This window comes from Chamaea fasciata, unplaced genomic scaffold, assembly GCF_029207755.1.
Source record: "Chamaea fasciata isolate MVZ Bird 193981 ecotype frontalis unplaced genomic scaffold, bChaFas1.0.hap1 SCAF_12, whole genome shotgun sequence".
NCBI classification, from domain to species: domain Eukaryota; kingdom Metazoa; phylum Chordata; class Aves; order Passeriformes; family Sylviidae; genus Chamaea; species Chamaea fasciata.
Genome location: NW_027094097.1, coordinates 15,854,817 through 15,875,341, shown reverse-complemented (window position 1 = coordinate 15,875,341; position 20,525 = coordinate 15,854,817). Strand labels below are relative to the sequence as shown.

Below are 20,525 nucleotides of genomic sequence, written 5' to 3'. Positions count from 1 at the left end.
TTGCAGGGAAGGGGGGTGCCAGAGCCCCCCCACTTGGCAGGACACAGGACAGCTGGGAAATGCACCCCTGGGGCTGTGCATCGCAGGGCTGGGCTGCACAGTGCCAGGGGAGCAAGGGGGCCACCAAGCTGGGTCCCTGAGGACTCCGCTCCCCCACACTGCAGGTGCCAGGAATGGGGCCCATGGTGCTGCAGCACTCATGGTGCTGCAGACTGCCCTTCCTGGAGGGAGGACGTAGCTCTGATGTTGGGGTATCCCTGAGTATGTGGTGGTGTGGTGTGGTGTGGTGGTCCCAGCCGTGTACCCTGCAGGGTCTCTTAGCCCCTCCTCAGCATGGAGGGGCTCTTGGTGCCACACCAGAGAGGCCCATCCTCACACCCTGTGGTGAGGGAGCCCCCGGACCCTTCAGCATCCTTGTGGTGTGAGTACAGTGCCAAGGAGGGGCCATGGAATTCCACTCTGGAGGTGCAGACAGCAGAGCCCCCCTCCCTCCCGAGCCCCCTCAGGGACAGCCACACATTTGGTGCTTCCAAAGGGAGCCTGAAGCATTGGCTCTGCCAGCTGCTTGCCCAACTCAGGGCTCACCCTGGGGCTGATGCCACCCTTCCACAGGACACAGGGGCTGGGGACATGGCCATGATGGCACCCACGAGTTCTGCATGGCCCCACAGACATCACAGACACAGGGCTGAGCACATCTCTGTTTAATCCCACACCTCGTCCCAGCGAGGTTCCCTCCCCATCGGACACCGCCAGCGGCATTCCGGAGGGCACAGCAAGCCCTTCCCTCGGGGACCCACTGGTCCTGACCCCAGAGCAGGAACAGTTCATTTCAAAGGGCTCAGCCCCACTAGGGCAGCACCACGATCTTCTTCTCCAGCGTCTGTGGAGGGAACAGGACCCTCCTCATGGCGGTGTCCAGCTCCTCCAGTGCCAGCTGCGCGTGCAGCACGGTCGCGGCGTCGCGCTCGGCCGTCGCCACGTGCTTCAGCAGGCGGTACAGGTCCCGCAGCACGTCCTGCAGCACCTGGGCACGGCGGGCAGGGGCAGCGTCAGCTCCCGCCGGCACCCCGCCCGCACCGCCCCTCGGCGAGTCCCGGCAGGCGCGGGGCTGCCCCTTCCCCCGGCGCTGCCGGTGCCGGGACACCGCGGCACCAACCGCTGCAGTCTCTCCCCCCCCCGTGACTCAGTTTCCCCACAGGGCAGCAGCACATTGTGGTGATCCTCCGGCACAGGGGCGGCAGGGCATGCCGGGATCCTGGCTGCGGGGATTCCCGTGGGGAACTGGCTGTTTCCTCCATGGGAGCTGAGTCCCAACACGCTCGTTACTGGGAATTGCGGAGGGAGGCCGCAGTGGTGGAAAAACTGGGCATTTCCAAGTCAAATCAGCGATGAACAACTCCCACAGCTCCCAAGAGCTGGCAGTGCCCATGGCACAGCCCAGCAGCTCAGAGGGACACTAAGACAAAGTCCCCCTTCCCCAGGATCTGCTAAGGGAACCCTTAAGTGAGGGATGCCCAATCTGGGCATCTCAGTCCCTTGGGAGTTTCCCTGGAAGCTGCTTGGGAATGAGCCCTGCAGCCCCTATAGAGCAGGGGCCCTCCCTAGGGGATGCCCAGGAGCCCCTTGGTGGCTGTCCCTGCCCCAGGGACGAGCAGGGGTGACCCACCTCAGTGACCTTCTCACTCAGCCCCCGTAGCAGCAGCACCACCACGTGTACAGCAGCTCTTCGCACTTCAGCCTCAGGGTCCGTCCGGGCTATGGCTGTCACACAGCAGGTGACCTGTGGGGACAGGGCAGGGGAGCATCATCAAGGACTGAGAGATGCAGGGGATCCCATTGGAGCAGTCACTGAGGTGCTGGATGTCCCAAGAATGAGATCCCCATGCCCTGTGGGGTGCGGGCCCTGAGCAGCTCCTACCAGGGCCAGGTGGCACATGGATGCCTCAGGAAGCTGTATAACAGTCTGTATAAAAATCAGGCAGAGCCAAAGGAATCTAATTAAATCCCAGCAGTGACAGCCGGGAGAATTAGCAGAGCTCGCACCTTCCCAAAATAGCAGCGTGTGGCTCCCTGGCATCACATCAACTGCCGGGATCCACCGGTGCTGAGCGGGAACCGAAGGGAGCAGCCCGAGTGCCAAATCCATGATGTCTCACTCCAGGAGCACCGGGAGGGGGGGTGAAGCCCTGGCTCCTGTGGGGCACAGACCCATTGGCCCCAGGGCTCTTGGGCCCCTGGGAGTCGGGCTCACCCCACTGAGACCTCCCAGCGGCTCCTGAAGCCGCATCTCACCCACAGCCTGCAGCCAGGGAAGCTAAGGGCCAGCTCTGTGATACTGATGATACTGATAACACTGATAACAGTAATTAAGATAACGGGAGGGTAACAAGGTGTCATTAAACGGGAGTTGTCTCTGGCAGGCACCACTTGTGCCCCCAGGTCTCCTCTGGCAGTGGCTGCCATGGGTGGAGCAGGCACCTAAAAACCAGGGCTAGAACCTCCCTAGTGTTTGCTTCAGACACCATGACTTTTACACTCCACAATATCAGCAATTATCACTCACGTCCTCTATGGAAACGTCCCTTTTCCATATGGAAATGTCTCATTTCCATGTCCTCAGCAGCCTAACCATATGCTAACAAATGCGCTCGTTAAGGAGAGGCCTCATGTTCCCCAGGCAGGGTCAGGGGAAGGATGGAGCCGGTACCTCCTGGATGATAGATCCCAGCTGGAAGCCGAGGTGCTGGCAGAGCTCGCCCAGGTTGGAGAGGCTGCTGGCCCGCAGGGCACGGTCGGGATCCCGGGCACCTCGCAGGAAGGCGCGAATCAGCGGCTCCCGGTGCTGGAACACCATGTCCCCTGCAAGGGAGAGCAGAGCTCTGTGTCACCAGCATGGAAAGGCCCACGCTTCCTGCCAAAGCCCTGGCTCCTTTGCGAACAGAAGGGTTGAGCATCTGCCTTGCAACACCACTGAAGAGCTGGATGGAACATCTGGAATGTGGGTTGTGCCCCTCAGCACACACCCCATGGCACAGACTTTGGGGCTCTATGGCACATTCCAGTCCTCCCACGGGGTCACTCACAGTCCAGCAAACACACCAAGTGCGAATCTCAAATTCCCACATCATCCAGACCCAATCCCCTACCCCAATTAGCACGCAGAGGTGTTGTGGATGTGTGAGCTGCTAATGAGAGCTCAGGCCCACGCTCAGCATCCACAACCATCCAAGAAGCGTGGTCATCCCACAGGAGCTGAGCAGCTGTGTGCTCCACAGTGTGGACACACCTCCAACCGGGCAGGGCCTTGAGGGGTGGAAAGAAAGCTCCAGAAGGCCAGCTGGCCTGTGAGTTCTATGTTTTTCCAGCTCTCTCAAGCTCTGGTGTCCTGCAGCAGATGGAGGCAGTGGGATGGACGCCTTGGGATGTCCCAGGATGTGGAGACAGGAATGATCCTTGTGGGCAATGGAAGCTCCCCATCACTCTGCACGTGGGGGCTCGGGGCTGGGGACTGGCACAGGTTGGGGAAGCACAGGGTGGGGGAGCACAGGGCAGCACTGTGATGCCAAGGACTTGCTGGGAATATAACATGCTCTGTGCCTGCATCCCAGGACTTGGAATTACAGCAATATGAGCAGTGCAGGGTGCTCTGAGTGGGATCCCCTCCAAAGCCAGCAATGCACCAGCCTCTGTGCCAGATGGCTACAGGAGGGGCATGCAACACTTCCTTTCCCCTCCTAGACAAGGAAAGCCACTCTAGTGGGACAGCAAACAGGGATAGGGATGGGGCACAGGGCAGGCGGGAGGCATGGTAGCCCCTTGGCAGAGCAGGAGAGCTCAGATTCGCAGAGAGCTGTGGAGCGATCCTGGAAGTGCTGGGTAAATCCTTGCTCTCGGATGCTGAAACTTTGCAACAGAAACGACTCGGTGCGATTTGTTCTATAAATAAGCTGACGAGCCAGGACGCGCCGGAGCAGCTGCCTGCGGCAGCGGCACCACAGCGAGCGGGGAGAGCGTGGTGCAGAACGTGCCACCATCCCCAGGGCACCTGCCAAGGGAAACCAGGTACATGGACACTGCCCAGGGAGGGCTGGGACTGAGGGGCTCTGAGCTGACCACTGGAGCCCCACAGGACACAGTGGGATGGCCTGTCCCCATCCCAGCAGCGAGGATGGATGGTGGCACAGCCTGGCACTGACGGGATGTCACAGCTGGCAGAGCCCAGGGATGCCAGCGGTGCAAGGGAATGTGGCACAGGCCACAGGAGAGGCACAGTCCCGGCAGTCCCGGGGTCCAGGCTCCTCAAGGACATCCCCAGCCAAGGCACACAGCACCCACCCAGTGACCAGGGACCTCTGCTGTCTGCCCCAGCACCATGGACACGGGCTGCCACCTCCCTGGCCGTGTACAGCTCCAGCTGTGTGCTCCCGCTGGCCAGGCCTCCTGCACAGAGTCAGAGAAGGCATTTTAGGACGTGTCCCAGCAGCAGATGCCGGAAAAGGCCTCATCCAGCTTCCACCTCTCAGCCGGGCGTGTCCGGGCGCTTCCCGGCAGTCTCCAATCCCGGTGCTGCCAACCAAGGGGATGGTGGGCTGCTGACAGGACCCATCCTCCTGCTCCTGCTGCTGGGAAACCCCAGCCAGCTTCTCTTCGGCTTTCAGACCCTTCCCACTTTCCCCTGCGGGCTTTCCCCTGCTAATGGTGAGGCCAAGCAATGCTGTGGCTGCTGGCAGCGGGCAGTGCCATGCCCATGGCTGTGGACTCACCCAGTGCCCGGGTGACACGCATCAGCACCTCGCCCAGCTTCATCCTGGTGACAGCAGCCATGGTGTCCTCTGTGCCCTGTGCTGGGCACTCATACTGTGCTAGCAGGACAGGCAGAATCTGCTCTGGATACTCACTGGAGAGCAGGGCAATGCCTGGAGGGGAGAAAAACTGGAAAATCAGCAATTTAACAGTTTGGTAGCAGGTGTCCATTCACTGCTGCTGGGTGATGCCCTTTGACCCAGTGGGGACTTGCTGCACTGGGGGCAGCTTGGCACTGCAGCCAATGCTTGGGCACAGGGTCTGGTCACTGTTCCCAGCTCTTGGCCATCAGCACATGGTGCCAGCATGTCTGTGTCCCTGCTGGATTTGCCTGGCCCAGACTGGGCGCAGGAGCCAGTGCATGCTGCATCGCCCTGGGGTTGATGAGAAATCAGATCCTAGACATAGGGATCAAACCCTTCTCCAGCTCCTGAATACACTCCAGCCCCTCAATGACTGTCTGGTCATGAGGGCCCCAAAACTGACCACAGGATTCCAGGTGTGATGTCCAGTACATCAGGAATACACACAGGAGTCTGGCTCCATGAAACACAGAGGTGCCACAACCACTGGCTCAGCCCCAGCCCCACTGCTGTGACAGGGAGCAAGTGGCACTACAGGGACCTGCCTGGCACAGCCCCCAGCCCTGTGCTTGGCACGGCACAGCTCGGCACGGCTCGGCACAGCTCGGCATGGCACTGGTGGCATTGCCCCGGGCTGGGTGAGTCAGTGGAAGGAACCTCATCAGGGTTAATCACCCCACAGCCACGCTGCCAAACATGCAGCAGCTGCACCGGTGCATTAATCACCGGGACGGTTACAGCCTTTGTGCTCCAGCTGCGGGCAAGGACAGACCCGTCCCTCTCAAGACCGTACAGGCATAGGGAAGCACAGCATAAACTCCTTTCCCAGCTGCTGCCAAAGGTTACCAACCCAACGGCAGCGGTGCCAGCATTGATGTGGGACAAGTGAATTGCACCTCCCTTCCACGGAACCCAGGTGACGGTGACCATCCACTGTCACACAGGACATACACGTCACGCAGTGCGGAAGCACCTGCCCGCAGATCCCACAGGCAGCCCACTGCTGTGAGGCTGTGCTGAGTGTGCTGGAGCAAGCATTGACCTGAGGGTTTCCTGGGAAGGGGTGTGAGTACTCAGGAGTTGCCACCTTGGCTCCCTCAGAGCCCTGAGGGAGAACCACTGGGTCCCCCAGGTCCTGCTCCTCTGTCAACCTCAGCTGAAGAGATCCCTCCGTGGGTGCCAGGCCGGGGTGCTGGGGCTGTGCCCATGCTGCACTGGAACTGCAGCCCCAGCCTGCGGCACAGACCTGGCACAGGGATGGTGACCAGCTCCAGGGAGTAAGAATAACTGGGAGATGAAGTCTCCAGCTTCAGGAACTCGGCATGGTGCCCACATGTGGCCCCAGGCTCAATGGAACAGCACAAAGCCACAATCTGGGAGGGCAGGAGATGCCAAGCCCTCAGCCTGGCCACGGCTTTCCTGCTCCTCACTCCCAGGGCCCAGAGACCCTACAGCACAAAACCTTCTCTGACAAAGTGCTGGCACTCGTCCCAACAGGCACTGCTCACCTTGGATGGCTGAGAGGTAGACAAAGGCGTCCTCATGCTGCACATTCTCCAGAAACACCTGGAAGGAAGGAAAGTGCCATCAGCAGTGAACCTGGGCTGGGCCAGCAAGGCCAGAGGGCTCCAATAATTGTGACCATCTCCAGTCTGATGGCACATTCAGCACCAGCTCTGCTGGCGGGGGACACAGCAGGGAACAGGGACCAAGGCAAGGGACAGGGACCACAGCAGGAGCCTGGTACCTGCAACAGCTTCTCCTGAATCTGAAGTGCCTCTGGATCCCGCTGGGTGATCATGCTGGCCAGGTGGCGCAGGGCAGCTGCCCGGCTGGGGGGCTGGGGGTCGTAGGCTGACACCAGCAGCTCCTGGAGCCCGGCCGGGGCCAGGCTGTCGGCACGAGGGGTTGCAGAGGCACTGGAGGCACGGGGCTCACCGCATGTGCTCTGCTCTTTGCTCCTGTCCCTGTGAGCCGAGGGGCTGCCGTGTCTGTGCCGCGGCAATGAGGGGCTGGGGGCTGTGCCGAGAACACAAGCAGGGCTCTGTGCTCCCACACCAGCCTTCCTGCCCAGCACGCCGTCGGCAGCAGCACCCACCGTGCCGGGGGAACAGGCACCGTGGGTGCAGATGGCGATGCACAGGTCCGAGGCCAGCTCCTGGGTGAGGGGCTCGGGGTAGGTGCGGGACAGCTCCTCCAGCAACGGCACCAGCCGCTTCAGCACTGCAAAATCGCTGGATTTGAGCTGGGGACGGAGAAGAGCAGCGCTGGCACCAATGGAATGAGGATTCACTCCCCGGGATGCTCCCAGGAGGGTGGGCATGGGCCACGGGGGTGAGGAGCCCCAGAGCCCCATCCCCAGCTCGTAAGCAGCAGCCACAGGAGAAGGTGGAAAGTGCATGAACTTGAAGAACAGCCGTGTCTGGGTATGGGGGCCAAGCCAGGGACATCCCTCCCACCAGCACTGTGCCAGACTTGCCATCAGTCCTGCCTGGAAGGATGCCCCCAGCTCAGCAGCCATGACCTGTCCTGAGCTAGAGAAGCTCCTGCCCTAATCTGGATTTAACTGCTAAAATCTGGGATGTGAGGCCTGAAAAAGGGTGCCTTAGCAGAGATTTTGGATGATTGCATAAAACCCCTCGCCTGCTGAAACCCAAACAGCTCTGCAGCTGCTTCCAAAACCTTTCACATTCCATTTTCCAAATTATGTCACTCCCATTAACACAAAAGTGGGAGAAGGAGCTTGCCTGGGAGGGGCCCATTGCAGCCACAAGGCTCTGGCTTTAACTTCTCTTCAATTACAGTTTTTATTCCCAGTGTTAGAAATGTAACAATAAGAGACAATTAATGATCTTTTACTGTTAACAGCTGGATTTTCCTTAGGGCAAATCCAGGGATGAAGCAACCCCAGGAGCACAGTGATGGCAGCATGTTAATGGATGTGCCATTGCTCCCCATGGCAGCTCCACTGACTGACACAGAGCTCCTATATATATAGGTATTACAAGGTAACTGAGAGATATAAATAACAATATAAATATGCATAAAATGTAAATATAAAAATGTAAGGGGATTTTCAAGGGTACAGCCCACATGGGAAGTTCACAATGCTCCGCAGCCAGAGTCTGTGACCCTGTGGGGATGCAGAGAGTGCAGCACTGGTATTTAAAGATGCTGTATGTGACTGCACTGCTCTGCCAGTGCCTTTTTAGGAGAGATTACAAATTAGTTAACTGGGCTCTTGGGGTTGCCCTGCTCAGAATGAATCCTTGGTCAGCACCCTGGCACTGCTACAAGGAAAAAAATGGTATCTATATATATATATACACATATATATAAACATATATATAATTTTATTTATCTACATAATAAATTATAGATAGATAGATAATAGTATATATTATATATAATACATTATATATATATATATAAAAATATAAATGTAAATATATATATATATATATATATATATATATATATATATATATTTTTACAGGCTGTGACTGAGCAGGGACCCTGAGCCAGGGCAGCCAGCTGTGCCACAGCCCCCTCGGCTGGGCATGGCAGTGCCCAGCTCCCCACCCCACACCCCCCGAGGCCCCAGGTTTGCCCCTCACCTGGGCGGCCCCGCCGAGCACGGCGGCCACGAGCCCCATGGCCATGGCGAGGGTCTGCGCCTCGGCCGCCGCGCCGGGGCCCTGCGCTGGGTGGGCACAGGCCCGGTGCAGCACGGCTGCCAGGAACTCCTGCACCTGCCAAGGGAACAGCTGTCAGCAGCAGGGACACCCCAAGACACCTCCCCTGCAGCTCCCGCTGCCTCCGCGCCCGGCTGAGTCTCCAGCACAACTCCATGCAAGTTCAAGGAGTGGTAGGACAATGCTCCCAGGGATGCACAGGGTGAGATTGTTAGGGTGTGCTGTGCAGGGCCAGGAGTTGGACTCAGTGATCCCTGCGGGCCCCTTCTAACTCAGAATATTCTGTGATTCTGTAGTTCTGTGAAAGCCTTCACGTTTTCCTCCTGTTGCTGCTATCCCAATCCCAATGTGGGCTCAGCCAAGTCACAACCACAACCGACAAAGTGATGGTTAAACTGGTGAGGTCCCTCTGCAGCAGAAGCCCCTGTGGGGCTGGAGGAAACAAGGGATTCCAGCTCCATCTCTGCCTCCTGCCTGGCTCCACCGTGGGATGGAAGGTGGGAAGGCACCTGGGATAGTCCTGAAGGGAAGCTCAAGGTGGGTCTGTATGGAATTGCCCTAAGTAAAGGCCTGGAAATTCCAGAGCCAAGGAGCTCCAGCCCCTGTCCACAATTCTCCATAGCAGCCTCCCCCATATCCTGCACAGCTGACACTCCAGCTGAGCCATTTCCTGTGTTCTCACTTACTTTGTGATTTTCCCCACAATATTTTTACTCCACATGTAACGATCTTGCCTGGTTGGCATTGGCCTTCTCCATACTTGGCACCAACATCTTTGATCCCACAGACTTCCTGCCTTCCTAAGAGGTCTGGGAATTAGGGAGTCGATGTTCCCCATGCCTTATCTTCTCGCAGACAAGCCTGGGAAGGGTTTGGATCAGGGTCATTCCTACCTAACAGGTGTGTTGCAAAAGAGGAGGAACTATTGTTTTCCTACTTCAGAAAACAAAGTACGGGGGCAACAAGGTCCTGTTGCACCAAATTCCAAACTTCCACCCCCAGGGCACTGGGTGCAGGCAGCATTTCCTCCTCAGCTGTCAGATTCCTTAAGCACATCCCTTAAGCAAGGAGGGAGGCTGTGAAAAAAGGCTTTGGAAAAGGCTGCATAAAAGGCTCTGGTACCTGCTGGGATAATTATTCCAGAGAAAAAAATTCACCAAACAGCAAGTAAGTAAAAAAAAAAATGGAATATTTGCCCTCACAACACAGTGACACACAAGATGGAGGGGTTGAAATTACATTTAATATTTAAAAAAAAGGAAAATTGTGAATAAATAACAGTACATTGCAACTGAGAAAAATTAAAACTTAAAAAAATAATCTAGGAAAAAAAAATTTTAATGTGGGAGGGAAAAAAATTGAAAAATAAAACACTGGGGCACAGCTGTGTCTCAGGCAGGAGGAGAGAATCCTTGGTGCAGTGAGGAAATCAAGTTGACCTTGGTTACGGAGGAGAATATGTAAATAAAATAAATGTGTAGTTGTGGGGGTTCACAGCAGCTGCTGCTCCTGGGTTCCAGCTTTGGAAGGATGGGTCCCACATGCTCCCACCCCATTAGGGCCCCCCAAATGCTCCAGGGAACCCCACACTGCAGAACCTGCTCAAAGCCTGTCCCTGTCCCAGCCCGGGGCCTCCCTGAAACACAACCCCAGGCAGGAGGATAATGGATTTTTTGTCTGGATTTCTTTGGTGGTGGGTTTTCATCCCAGACTCCCGGCTGGACCCTGAAACCTGGCAAAACCCTTCCCCGTTACCCAGCTCGACTCTCCGGCCCAGCGGGTGGGTGTGATGGGGAGGCAGGTGGGGACAAAGCGCCGCTGGCTGTGTCCCCTCTGCTGCTGAGCACACAAAGGTTCCTTTGTCCCAAAGAAAACGTGAGGAAACCTGCCTGAGCCGTGACCGCCCCTGCCCACGGCGGCAGCACGGGGAGCTGGCATGGCTGGGGCACTGGGGGAAAAACAGCATTAAAAAACAGGATGAGGAAGTGAAAAGACACCGGATCTGCAGGGGATTTGCAGGGGATCTGCAGGGGATCTGCAGGGGATCCACAAGGGAATGCCACACTGCCCTCAGTGTCCAGCTGCCTTCCCGACCAGCACAGCCAACCCCATCCAGGGTGGGTTCAGGGGGAAAGATTTTAAAAATCCTTTCTGGGACCAGGGTCAAAGGGCCCCAGTGGCCTTTGAAACTACAAATATTTAATAAACTTGGCACTATTCATTCATGAATGGAGGAGCACAGTAATGCCAACCAGGTTGCTCCCATCCAACCTTTCCTTGGGCACTTCCAGGGATGGCACGGCCACAGCTTCTCTGGGCCACCTGTGCCAGGGTCTCACCACCCTCACAGGGAGGAATTTCTTCGCTATATCCCTTCTAACCCTGCCTTCTGTCACGGGAAAGCCATTCCCCTCTGTCCTGTCACTCCAGGACCTTGAACAAAGTACCTCTCCAGCTCTCTTGGAGCTCCTTTAGGCACTGGAAGTTTCTCTGAAGGTCACTCTGGACCCTTCTCTTTCCTGAGCAATCCCAACTCCTTCAGCCTTTGCTCCTGGAAGTGTTCAGCCGATCCCCCGGGGCTTTGCCACGACCAACCTGCACAATGTCAGTGAACACGGTGTCAGAGACGCCCTCGCACAGCGCGGCCACGAGCTGCAGGACCAGCAGCTTCCTCCCCTGCCTGGCCTGGTACTGCTCCAGCTCCAGCAAGCTCCCTCCAGGCTCCACAGCGGGGTTTGGAGCTGCCTCGTCCTCTGCAGCCACCTGAGTCAGCTCCTGCCGGGGAGGGAGCGCAGGGCACAGAGAGGCAGTGGGCAAACATCGAGAGCCAGTGGCAGGAATGCCAGATGACTCCTCACACCCCCACCTTCCAGCTGGTAGATGGTTTCTGAGAGCTGTCCACAGCTCATGGGTGTCCCATCCCTATCCTCTCCTGTGACTGTGGGCTGAGGCACAAAATCCCAGTCCAACCCAGGCCTGGAGGGAACCGTGGGGGGCTCAAAGTAAGATCAAAGGAAGCAGGTACGGGGCCCCTCTTCTACAGCCAAGGAAGCAACAGGGATTATTCCCAGCCTCCAACACACTTCAGACATGCTCCTGTTGTTAAAACAGCCTAGAGGGAGGAGGAGGGTTAACCCCTTCCAGGACAGGGCTGCTCCCACTCCTTGGCTTCCCGCCCAGCCCACAGGGCTGCTCCAGCACATCCAGGACACACAGGGTGATTATCCCTCTTCTGCCTTCTGCCTGTCCAGGAAACCCCTTCCCGAAGGTATGCCCCAACCAGGGACTGGTGGCCCTCACCTTCAGGCAGTGGATGAAGAAGTCTCCAGCCAGACCACTCTTCTGGCAGTGGGACAGGAGCTCCACCAAGCTCTCCACATGGCACTGCTCCAAGGAGATCTTCTGGTACAGAGCCTCATCTTCATCGCTGGAACAGGTCACTGTATCAGCAACGCAAACACACCCAGAACCCCCTGACCCCCCAACTCCAGGGCATGGTGAAATCCCAGTCTGCATTTCTCTGGAAGCCTTCCTTCCCATCACTTCCCAGCACAGCCTGGAGGCAGCTGAGCCAACCACTGCCCAGGTCATTTGGGCTCTGCTTATTAACTAACCTGCACTCATTAACAGAAACCATGAGCCCAAAGCATACGTTTCATCCAGCCCTCAAATAATAGGATTAATGCTGGCTAAGTTAGGCAGCGGTCAGAGCTGTGGCAGCAGGGGCATGGGCAGAGCCAGGGTCAGTATGGAACAAGTTTAAAGTAGTCCCAGCTTAAGCAAGGCAGAGCTGCTTCTAATTCTGGCCTTCCAGTACCTAAAGAGAGTTTATAAAAAGGCTGGAGAGGGACTTTGAACACGGGTGTGGAGTGACAGGACAAGGGGGAATGGCTTCCCACTGACAGAAGGTGCGTTAGATGGGATAACGGGTAAGAATTCTTCACTGTGAGGGTGGGGAGACTCTGGGTGCCCGGAGAAGCTGTGGCTGCCCCATCCTTCAAAGTGCCCCACGCCAGGTTGGACGGGACTTGGAGCAACCTGGGATAGTGGAAGGTGTCCCTGCCCATGGCACGGGGTGGAACAAGATGAGCTTTAAGGTCTTTTCCAACCCAAAGCAGCCTGTAATTCTAACTCAGGAATAGCCTGAAAAGAAGCCAAACCAAACGTATTTGTGGGAATTTTGCAGCAGGTGCTCCCAGCCCCCAGCACACCCCTGGGCACAGCTGTGCCTCTGCCTGCCCCACAGTGCTGCCCTGGGCCCTCCTGCCAGCTCAGAGTCCCTCTTTTTAAACCCAGCCTAGTGCTGCTGGACATCCCAGCCTGCATGGCTGGAGACTAAAGGCTGCAGTTAATTCCCAGCATGGCCAGCTCTGCCTCTTAGAGACCATCTGCCTGCGCCAGAGGAGCTCCGTGGCTGCTCCACAACGCTGGCACTGCTACAGTCTGTGCTGTGACTGTGCCACCTGTGCCCGAGGGACACTCACTGTGTCACCAGACAGGCTCGGGCTGGAGGCTGGAAGCTGAATTTGAGGGGTGTTGAGATTGGAAACGTACATCCCATTCCCAGACACTGCACAGGCAAGGCTCAGGAGTTAGGAAAAGCAGGCAGGGAGTGCACACCAACGCTCAGGTGGAGCGTGATGCTTTTTGGGGCTGGAAGTCAGAGCTCCACACCATGTCCAGGGAACCTGGGGGCTGTGTTGGTTCTGTGGGCTGTGTGGAAGTGTCACCTGCCTGAGCTCAAGGGGATGAGACCCTCTGGGATGGAAGTGGCAGCCCCCTGCTTGCCCAGGCTCTCTGCCAGGCTTCCCTGGAAAGCCCGGGGTGCCGAGTGACCCAGGGGACTGTCCCACAGCACTCACCTGATGGTTTCCCCCACGACGATGGCAGCACCACCCTCACTGCCCACACGGAGCTGGCACTGGGGGTGAAGGGTGGGCACGTGGCTGCTCAGCCTGGCCAGGCCCTCCAGCACAGCCAGGGACTGCTCCCGCTCTGCCTTCTCCAGGAACCACAGCAGGATGTCCTGGCACGGGGAGCTGACAAGGAGAAAGGAGCCAGTGGTGACATTGCTCTGCCCCGTGCAGCTTCCCTGCACATGTCTTGGGATGAGGGACATGACTGGAGTGCTCTGGAGCAGCCACGGGCTTTCCTTGGGATGCTCCAGCTCCTGGCTTTGGCAGCTGAAAGCATTTGTGCCTGTTTCTAAAGGGATCAGCAGCACATCCTGCCCTTCTGGCATTCCCAGATGGAAGGATTTGGGTTCCTCCACACTTCAGGCTGGCAAGGAAGCACTGTGAACACCCCTGCCTGTGCCTCACTACGAGGTGACAAGGGCTGGTGGCAGTGCCAAGAGAGAGGAGGAAGGAGACGGGAGCACTGAGGTGGCATGAGGAGCCCTGCCAAGGAAAGAAGCAGGTTAATGAGGTGAAGCAGCCACGCCGGGCTGTGCCAGGGGTCTGGAAACCCGAACACTTCCAGGCAGCTGTGGGTTCAGTCATCCCTGCCAAATTCCTTAGCAAAGGAAGCAGTGACTGCTGGCCCAGCAGCAGCGTGAACTTGGCACGTTCCACCAACTTGTCACGGCACTCACTGCTCTTTGAAATGATTAATGAGGCCTTTAATAACAGCAGAGACCGTGTCTACACACACCTTTTAGGGAAAGCCTCTGCACGCCAGGATCACTAGAACACTGTGCAACCCCACCAGGAATGTTTCTACCAGGCTGGTCCCAAGTCCAGGGAAAGCCTGGGGGCAGCAAGGAGAGAGGACAGCCAGCACTTGGTCACCCCTGTCCCTGCCACAACTGGCACATGTGGTGCTTCCCACTGTACACCAGTCATGGGGAGCTGAGCATGGTATGGGGGATCAGCTGCCAGAAGCAGGTCCTGATTTTATCAGAGGAGAGTGATCCCAGATTGGAGAATGATCCTGTACTGCCAAGAGGCAGTGCTTAAACCGTTTTTCCGGTTTTTATCCTGTTTGTAGATCCTTTCATCCAGTTTTCAGCATCACTACCTCCATGCATGGACAACGACAATCCCTGCCCTAGGTAGAGCCAACCTGTGCTCCCGAGGGCACACTCATTTCTACACGAACATTGTGGCTTCAGGGAAGACAAAAACTAACACGAGAACAGCTTCCTCAGGCACAGGCTGCCAGTGAGGTCATGTGCCCTGCCTGTGGTTACTGTCTGCTTGGAATGAGAGTGCTCTGGGATGAGAAGATGGATCTCTGCTCCTGCCTGTGCCCTGAGCGTGGCTGCTGGAGGTGGGCAGAGCCCAGCAGAAGCTGAGTACAAATCCTCCCTTACCGTAAGTATGACACATTCTGCTTGGCGAAGGAATAGAGGGAAAAAACCACTCCCAGCACTGACTGTAAGGATCCCAGCAGCAGGCTCGAGCTGTCATTCCCAACCACATACACCTACGGAGAGAAGAGCACAGGGAGGAGAGTCAAACACCTGCGTGGGGCAGAGGGGAGCTCGGGAACACGTCTGTGCACAGGGCAGTTATCAGGGAGGATGGTGGAGAGTTCTCAGCCTCTTCCTTCAGTCTGGAGGCTGTCTTCCCTGATTACGCCACATTCCCTATTAAAACCTGCCTTCAGCACCATCTTTCTCCAAGAATTTGCTTTACCACAGCAGGGCTCCAAGCTGCAGGAAAGTTGCAGCCAGCTATTTGGGAAGTCTGCTGCTTAGGAGTAAGGTCTTGCCTTACCCAGGGATGCAACAGACCCACTGGAATGAGCAAATCTTCATTGAATTACCATAAATCTCAAACACAGAGACCAGTCACTAGCAGGGCAGCTGGGCTAGTGGGTGCTGAGCTGAGGCACCGGGCTGCTCAGCCTCTGGGGGGACTGCAGAGGCTCTGGGAATGTTGTTGGTGCTCAGGGGGAATTACAGGGGCTCTGGGGATGTTGTAGAGGTTCTTGGGAGGGTTGTAGGGGCTCGGGGGTGATTGCAGAGCCCTGCTCCTCTCCTCCACCTCACCCAGCACCCTCCCAAGAAGCTGAGAAATGGTCCCCAGAGGCCCTGCCCTGCTCCACTGATGCACACAGACCTGTTTCCCTGTGCTAATCCCCGCGGAGCCATTCCTCCTCCCCAGACCCTTGTGTACACAAAGCCTCCCGATGAAGCCCCAAGGATGGTTTCTCACTAAGCATCAAATGACACTTGCTAGGCAAGAAAACCCCCCCAAACATGGGGTCCCCTCACTAATCTGCCTGCTGTCAGGCCCCCAGCGCTCTGCCATTAAGGAGGGACCCACCCCAACCCCCCCAGCACTGCTCTGGGAGGGAGCAGCCCTCCAGACCGGTCTCTGCCTGCCAGCCAGTTACAACAGATCATTACTGGGAAAATAGACAACAATCCCAGCATTTAAGAGCTTAGCCTGCCTCGGGGCATGCCAGGAAGCAAGTCACCAGCTTCTGAAATTTGAATTCCTGGACTGGAGATGTCCTTCTGTGTTGGAACGTGCAGCAGGAAGCTGCATTGGGGTTACTGGTGGGAATGGTAGGAAATGGAGTTATGAGGGGAGGTGTCACAGGAGAGGCCCCCACAAAATGCTCTCATCCTTCACAGGAAGCACAAGGATGGGCCTTGCCAATCGCCCAAAAGTCAGAACAAGGAAAGCTTAGAGCTCCTTACAGTGCCTAAGGGGGCTCTGAGAGAGCTGGAGAGGGACTTTGGACAAGGGCCTGGAGTGACAGGACAAGGACCAATAACTTCCAACTGCAAGAGGGTGGGTTAAATGGGATACTGGGAAGGAATCCTTTCCCTGTGAGGGTGGTGAGGCCCTGGCACAGCCCATGTGGAGGCTGGGGTACTCCTGCAATGAAGACCAGACAACTGAGCATGACTGGAGGAGACACTGGGTTTGTGTGGTTCAACACACACTGAACTGCTCACCAGGTCTCAAACCAGCTCTTTCTCACCCAAAGCAGACATGGTACCTTGAGTATATCTTCCACACAGCTGCCCAGCTCTGCCTCTGGCACCAGCACGGCCCCTGCTGTCAAATCCTCCAGTGCCAGCTCTGAAAGCAAAGGGGAGAGACATGAGCCCCCCAAAACAGCCCAGAGCCCCCAGTAGCAGAACTGCCCCACACTCCCTGCACCCAAAAGCTTCTACAGCTCCCTTCCCTCCCCATGAGAACAGACCAAACCTCATCAGCCATACTAATTGTGCTGCAGTGTTGTAAACCCCCAAGGACACGTGGAAATCAACACAGACCACAACTCCATGATGGATGATTCCCCAGAGAGCTGCTGGTTAGTGTGTGGGGAACCAATGGCTTCCGTCTGGAAGCCTAAAACAAGCATGTCAGACTGGGAGAGGTTCCCAAGGAGCAGAGCCAAACAGCTCAGCTTCCATGCTGTAGTAACCGGACTCAAGTAGGAGTAAATACGGTGTACCCAGACAAGCTGACAGAGTCAGCACAGAGAGCTGGGCTCCCACACTCCACAGCCTGGCCGCCAGCATGAGAAAATTCAGATGGAATGACAAAAATCAGCGAGGAGCGAAACCAGACCCCTCCCCAACCCACCTGTGGCCTCGGAGCAGCGGCGGAGCGGAGACAGCAGGGGCTGGAGCAGGTGCCTCTCTGCCAGCTGGGGCTGCTCCCTGGCCATGGTAAGCAGCGTGGTGGTGGCCACACGCTGGAACTGCCGTGCTGCCACTTTGTCCTGGATGTGCAGCAAGACCAGAATCTGCAAGGAAAAAGAAACAAGGATCAGCACCCCCTCAGAGAGGACAGCCTGGCGCCTCGCAGCAACCAAGGAGCCGCCTATGTGCTGCTCTGCTGGGCAGTTGGCATGGCATTCCATGTGGGGAAGAGCCAGAGTTCTTCCCACGCATGAAGGATACCTTTCTGGGCTCAAACCAGGAGCCTGCACCACTCCCAGAGCCAAAGGCTGGAAGCAAGAGCTACACACAGAGCTCTGTGTAGCACAGTGCCAAGTTAGCTCGTGTGATTAGACAACATCATCCTGCACGTCAATAAAACATGGAAAATTCAAGAGTGGAAGTGTCCTACTGCCAGAAAAACACGTTGTGCTGGCTTGAGCCAGGCCAAGCTCAAGCAAAAGGAACAGCCCCAGCACTCTCCAAGCCACAAGAGCTGGCTCTGCATTCCCCAGCAGAGGGGACGAGGGACTTACCTGGGGGCACACCTGTTTGTAGTAGTCCTCGAGGGACAGGCACTGCTGTGGACAGGCAGCCAGGATCTTCCCAACTGCATCGCACTTCCTCCAGTCCAGAGCTGCTGCTTCAGCACCAGCACCACCTACAACAGCAGCAGAAACCCTGGGTCAGCTCCAACCCATGGCTAGCTCTGGCTGACACCAGGTGTTCCTGGCCAAAAATTAGATTTTTAACTTTTATTGCTCTTGTTAAACCAAGCATCTTTCAGGAGACACCTGAACTTAAGGATAGAAAGAGGAAAATTGCTGTGCAAGAGCTCTGATAATGGAAAACAACTCCTACAGCCAGGTGGGTGAGCCAAAAGGTGGGGAGAGGTGGTGTTTGGATGGTTGGAGTTGGCCGGACGAGATTTTGGCACTAAAAAATTGGGATTCATCTTGTGGAGACCAAGAGCTTCCCTCTTTGGCAGGAGGATGAGATGGGATGGGATGGCACTGGGACAGGGCATTCCCTAGGACTGATCCCACCATGGACACACAGAAGGTGTGACCCCCATCGAGGCACAAACAGGATAAATGGGCTTGGAGCCTTTCAGTGTGGCCCTCAAACATATGTGTATCCCAAATCAGAGCAGATTGAGAGCTCAGCACAGTCAGAGGCAAAGTCTGTGTGTCACCCACGTCACCTCAGACCAGCACAGTTCCTACATCCAGCTCTTGTGGTTCTGCTCTTTTGGGATGAACTGTCTCAAGACACATCTGAATCTGTGATGCTGGGACCCAGAGCCCCCCACTCACCGTCTGTGCCCTCCAAGACACCCCGAACCACGGCCTGCACCCCGCCAGGCCTCAGCAGCCTCTCGGAGAGCAGCTGCCCACAGAGCCGCCGCAGCCAGGCCGGAGCTGCCCCGGCACTCGGTGACCTCTGGAAGGGAGCAAAGGAGCAGGGTAAGGAGCAGATCCGCACACACCTGTGCCAACCCCACCTCTGGGCAAACAGCCCATGCTCTGACAGAGAGCACGGGACACGGACAGGCTTTGAATTGCTGATTCATACAGTGGCACAAAGCAAACCAGGCGTTAATGAGAGAGGTCAGCCCTCAGGTGCTTAACATGCTATTCCACCTCTGGAAGTGTCCAAGGAGAGGCTGGATGGAGTTTGGAGCAACCTGGTCTAGTGGAAAATGTCCCTGCCCATTGTAGGTGGTGGAATGAGATGAACTCTGAGTTCCCTTCCAACTCAAGCCATTCTGGGATTCTATGATTCTATTAAAGGCATTATCCCATAGGGACTTTCCTAAAACAACACTTAAGAGATTCCCCATCTCCTCCTCTCCAGGAGGCTTTGGAACAGCCCCAAAGAGCAGCAGGTGCCCTGTGTCATCCCCGGACTGGAGAGGGTGAGGTTTGGAGGAGCAGAGACTGTGCTTGGCTGGGCACGGAGGCTGCGGATGCCAAGCCAAGGTGGCACGCGTGGTGATGACAGTCCCGGACACACCCACACCCCGCTCCTGCACAGCAGGGCTGGAACGGCACACACCCAGCAGCCTCGCCAGCGCTCCAGGACTGGTTTTTAAGGTGTAACATTTCCAGAAGAGCAGCACCCTCGGCATGTGGGAACCACGGGGGTAGGGATCCTGATAGCCCCGTGCCGGGGATGGCCCCGGGTACCTGCTTGGGCTGTCCCTGCAGGATGAGCAGCTCCTGCACCGCCAGCGGCTGGTAAACACGGTCCAGGATGTCCCTCAGGGCTTCCCGGCACTGCGCTCGCTCCGCTTCCGAAACACCCTGGAACAAAACATACCAGGGCTGTTGAGAACAGCTTGGCTGGGCACTGAAGCCCCGGTCCCGCCGGTGTGCCCGTGCCCTGCAGCCCCCGCCGTGCCTCCTGTTCTTTCTCTTAAATGGGGCACGGCTGGCAGGACACGGGAGGGTCAGCCTGAGGAGCGGGCTGGGGCTCGGCTGGACAGCCTCACTATCACCGGGGAGCGGGGACACGGGGTGCGAGCATCGCACGGACCTGGCAGAGCGCGGCGGGGCCGTGTCCCAGCCCGCAGAGCCCGGAGAGGAGCAGACGGAGGTGCCGGGCCAGCAGCGGGGCGCCCAGGGCCGGCAGCCGGGCCAGCTCCACCAGCGCGGCCACGGCGGCCAACAGCCGGGGCCCGCGGGTGCCGGGCGGCGGCCCCAGCCCCGGCCCCGGCCCGAGCCCCGGCGGCAGGTGCGGCAGCAGCCCCAGCCCCACGGCGGCCCGCACCGCCCGCCGCACCGCCCGCTCCTGCCCCACGCTCAGCGTGTCGGCACCGGGCGGCGGCGGCGCCCCGGCGGCGGCGGGGGTGGCGGGGCCGGCGGCCAGCGCGGCCAAGCGCTCCTTAAGGCACAGCAGCAGCGCCAGCAGCCCGCAGGCCGTCGCCCAGCCCGGCTCCGCGCCCGCCGCCCCGGCCGCCAGCGCGGGCGCCCGGGACAGCACGGCCGCCCGGAGCTGGCGCAGCGCGGCCCAGCCCGCTGCCCGTGACAGCCGCTCCTCCAGCGCCGCCGCGTTCCTGCGCAGCGTCTCCGGGCATAGAGCGGGCTCCGGGCCGGGCTCGGCAGCGCTGTCGCCATCACTGGGCGGCCCCAGCAGCAGCTCCAGCGCCTCCACCACACGGCCCGGCTCCACAGGGTCCGGCTGCGCGTCGCCCGCCATGTCGGGCCTGCGGTCAGTGAGCGCCGCCATCCTGGGGAGGTCAGGGGAAGGGGAGGGGCCGCAGCCGGCCGCCATGGTGGGCAGGGCGCGTGAGGGGAGGGGCCGCGCTGCTTG

General features: G+C 57.9%; 1 protein-coding gene across 1 annotated transcript; it reads right to left on the bottom strand.

Annotated features, from left to right (window-relative positions):
* Window positions 1–689: 689 nt before the first annotated feature.
* Window positions 690–20,441, bottom strand: TANGO6 (transport and golgi organization 6 homolog). The gene is made up of 17 exons (XM_066194811.1): window positions 19,749–20,441; window positions 19,400–19,516; window positions 18,527–18,653; window positions 17,747–17,871; window positions 17,134–17,296; window positions 16,541–16,623; window positions 14,898–15,010; window positions 13,447–13,623; window positions 11,885–12,011; window positions 11,180–11,359; window positions 8,507–8,641; window positions 6,637–7,134; window positions 6,398–6,455; window positions 4,767–4,919; window positions 2,711–2,862; window positions 1,670–1,783; window positions 690–1,027 (listed from the first exon to the last, which is right to left on the bottom strand). Exons 1-17 carry the CDS (start codon window positions 20,439–20,441, stop codon window positions 851–853), a joined length of 3,192 nt encoding a protein of 1,063 aa, XP_066050908.1. The 3' UTR covers window positions 690–850.
* Window positions 20,442–20,525: the final 84 nt, after the last annotated feature.

Coding starts and splice junctions, on each gene's coding strand:
- TANGO6 (XM_066194811.1), bottom strand. CDS start 20,441: ATGGCGGCGCTCACTGACCGCAGGCCCGACATGGCGGGCGACGCGCAG. Junction 4,920..6,397: donor CTACCTCTCAGCCATCCAAG/GTGAGCAGTGCC, acceptor TCTCCCCTCCAG/GCATTGCCCTGCTCTCCAGT. Junction 1,028..1,669: donor TGAGTGAGAAGGTCACTGAG/GTGGGTCACCCC, acceptor CGCCGTGCCCAG/GTGCTGCAGGACGTGCTGCG.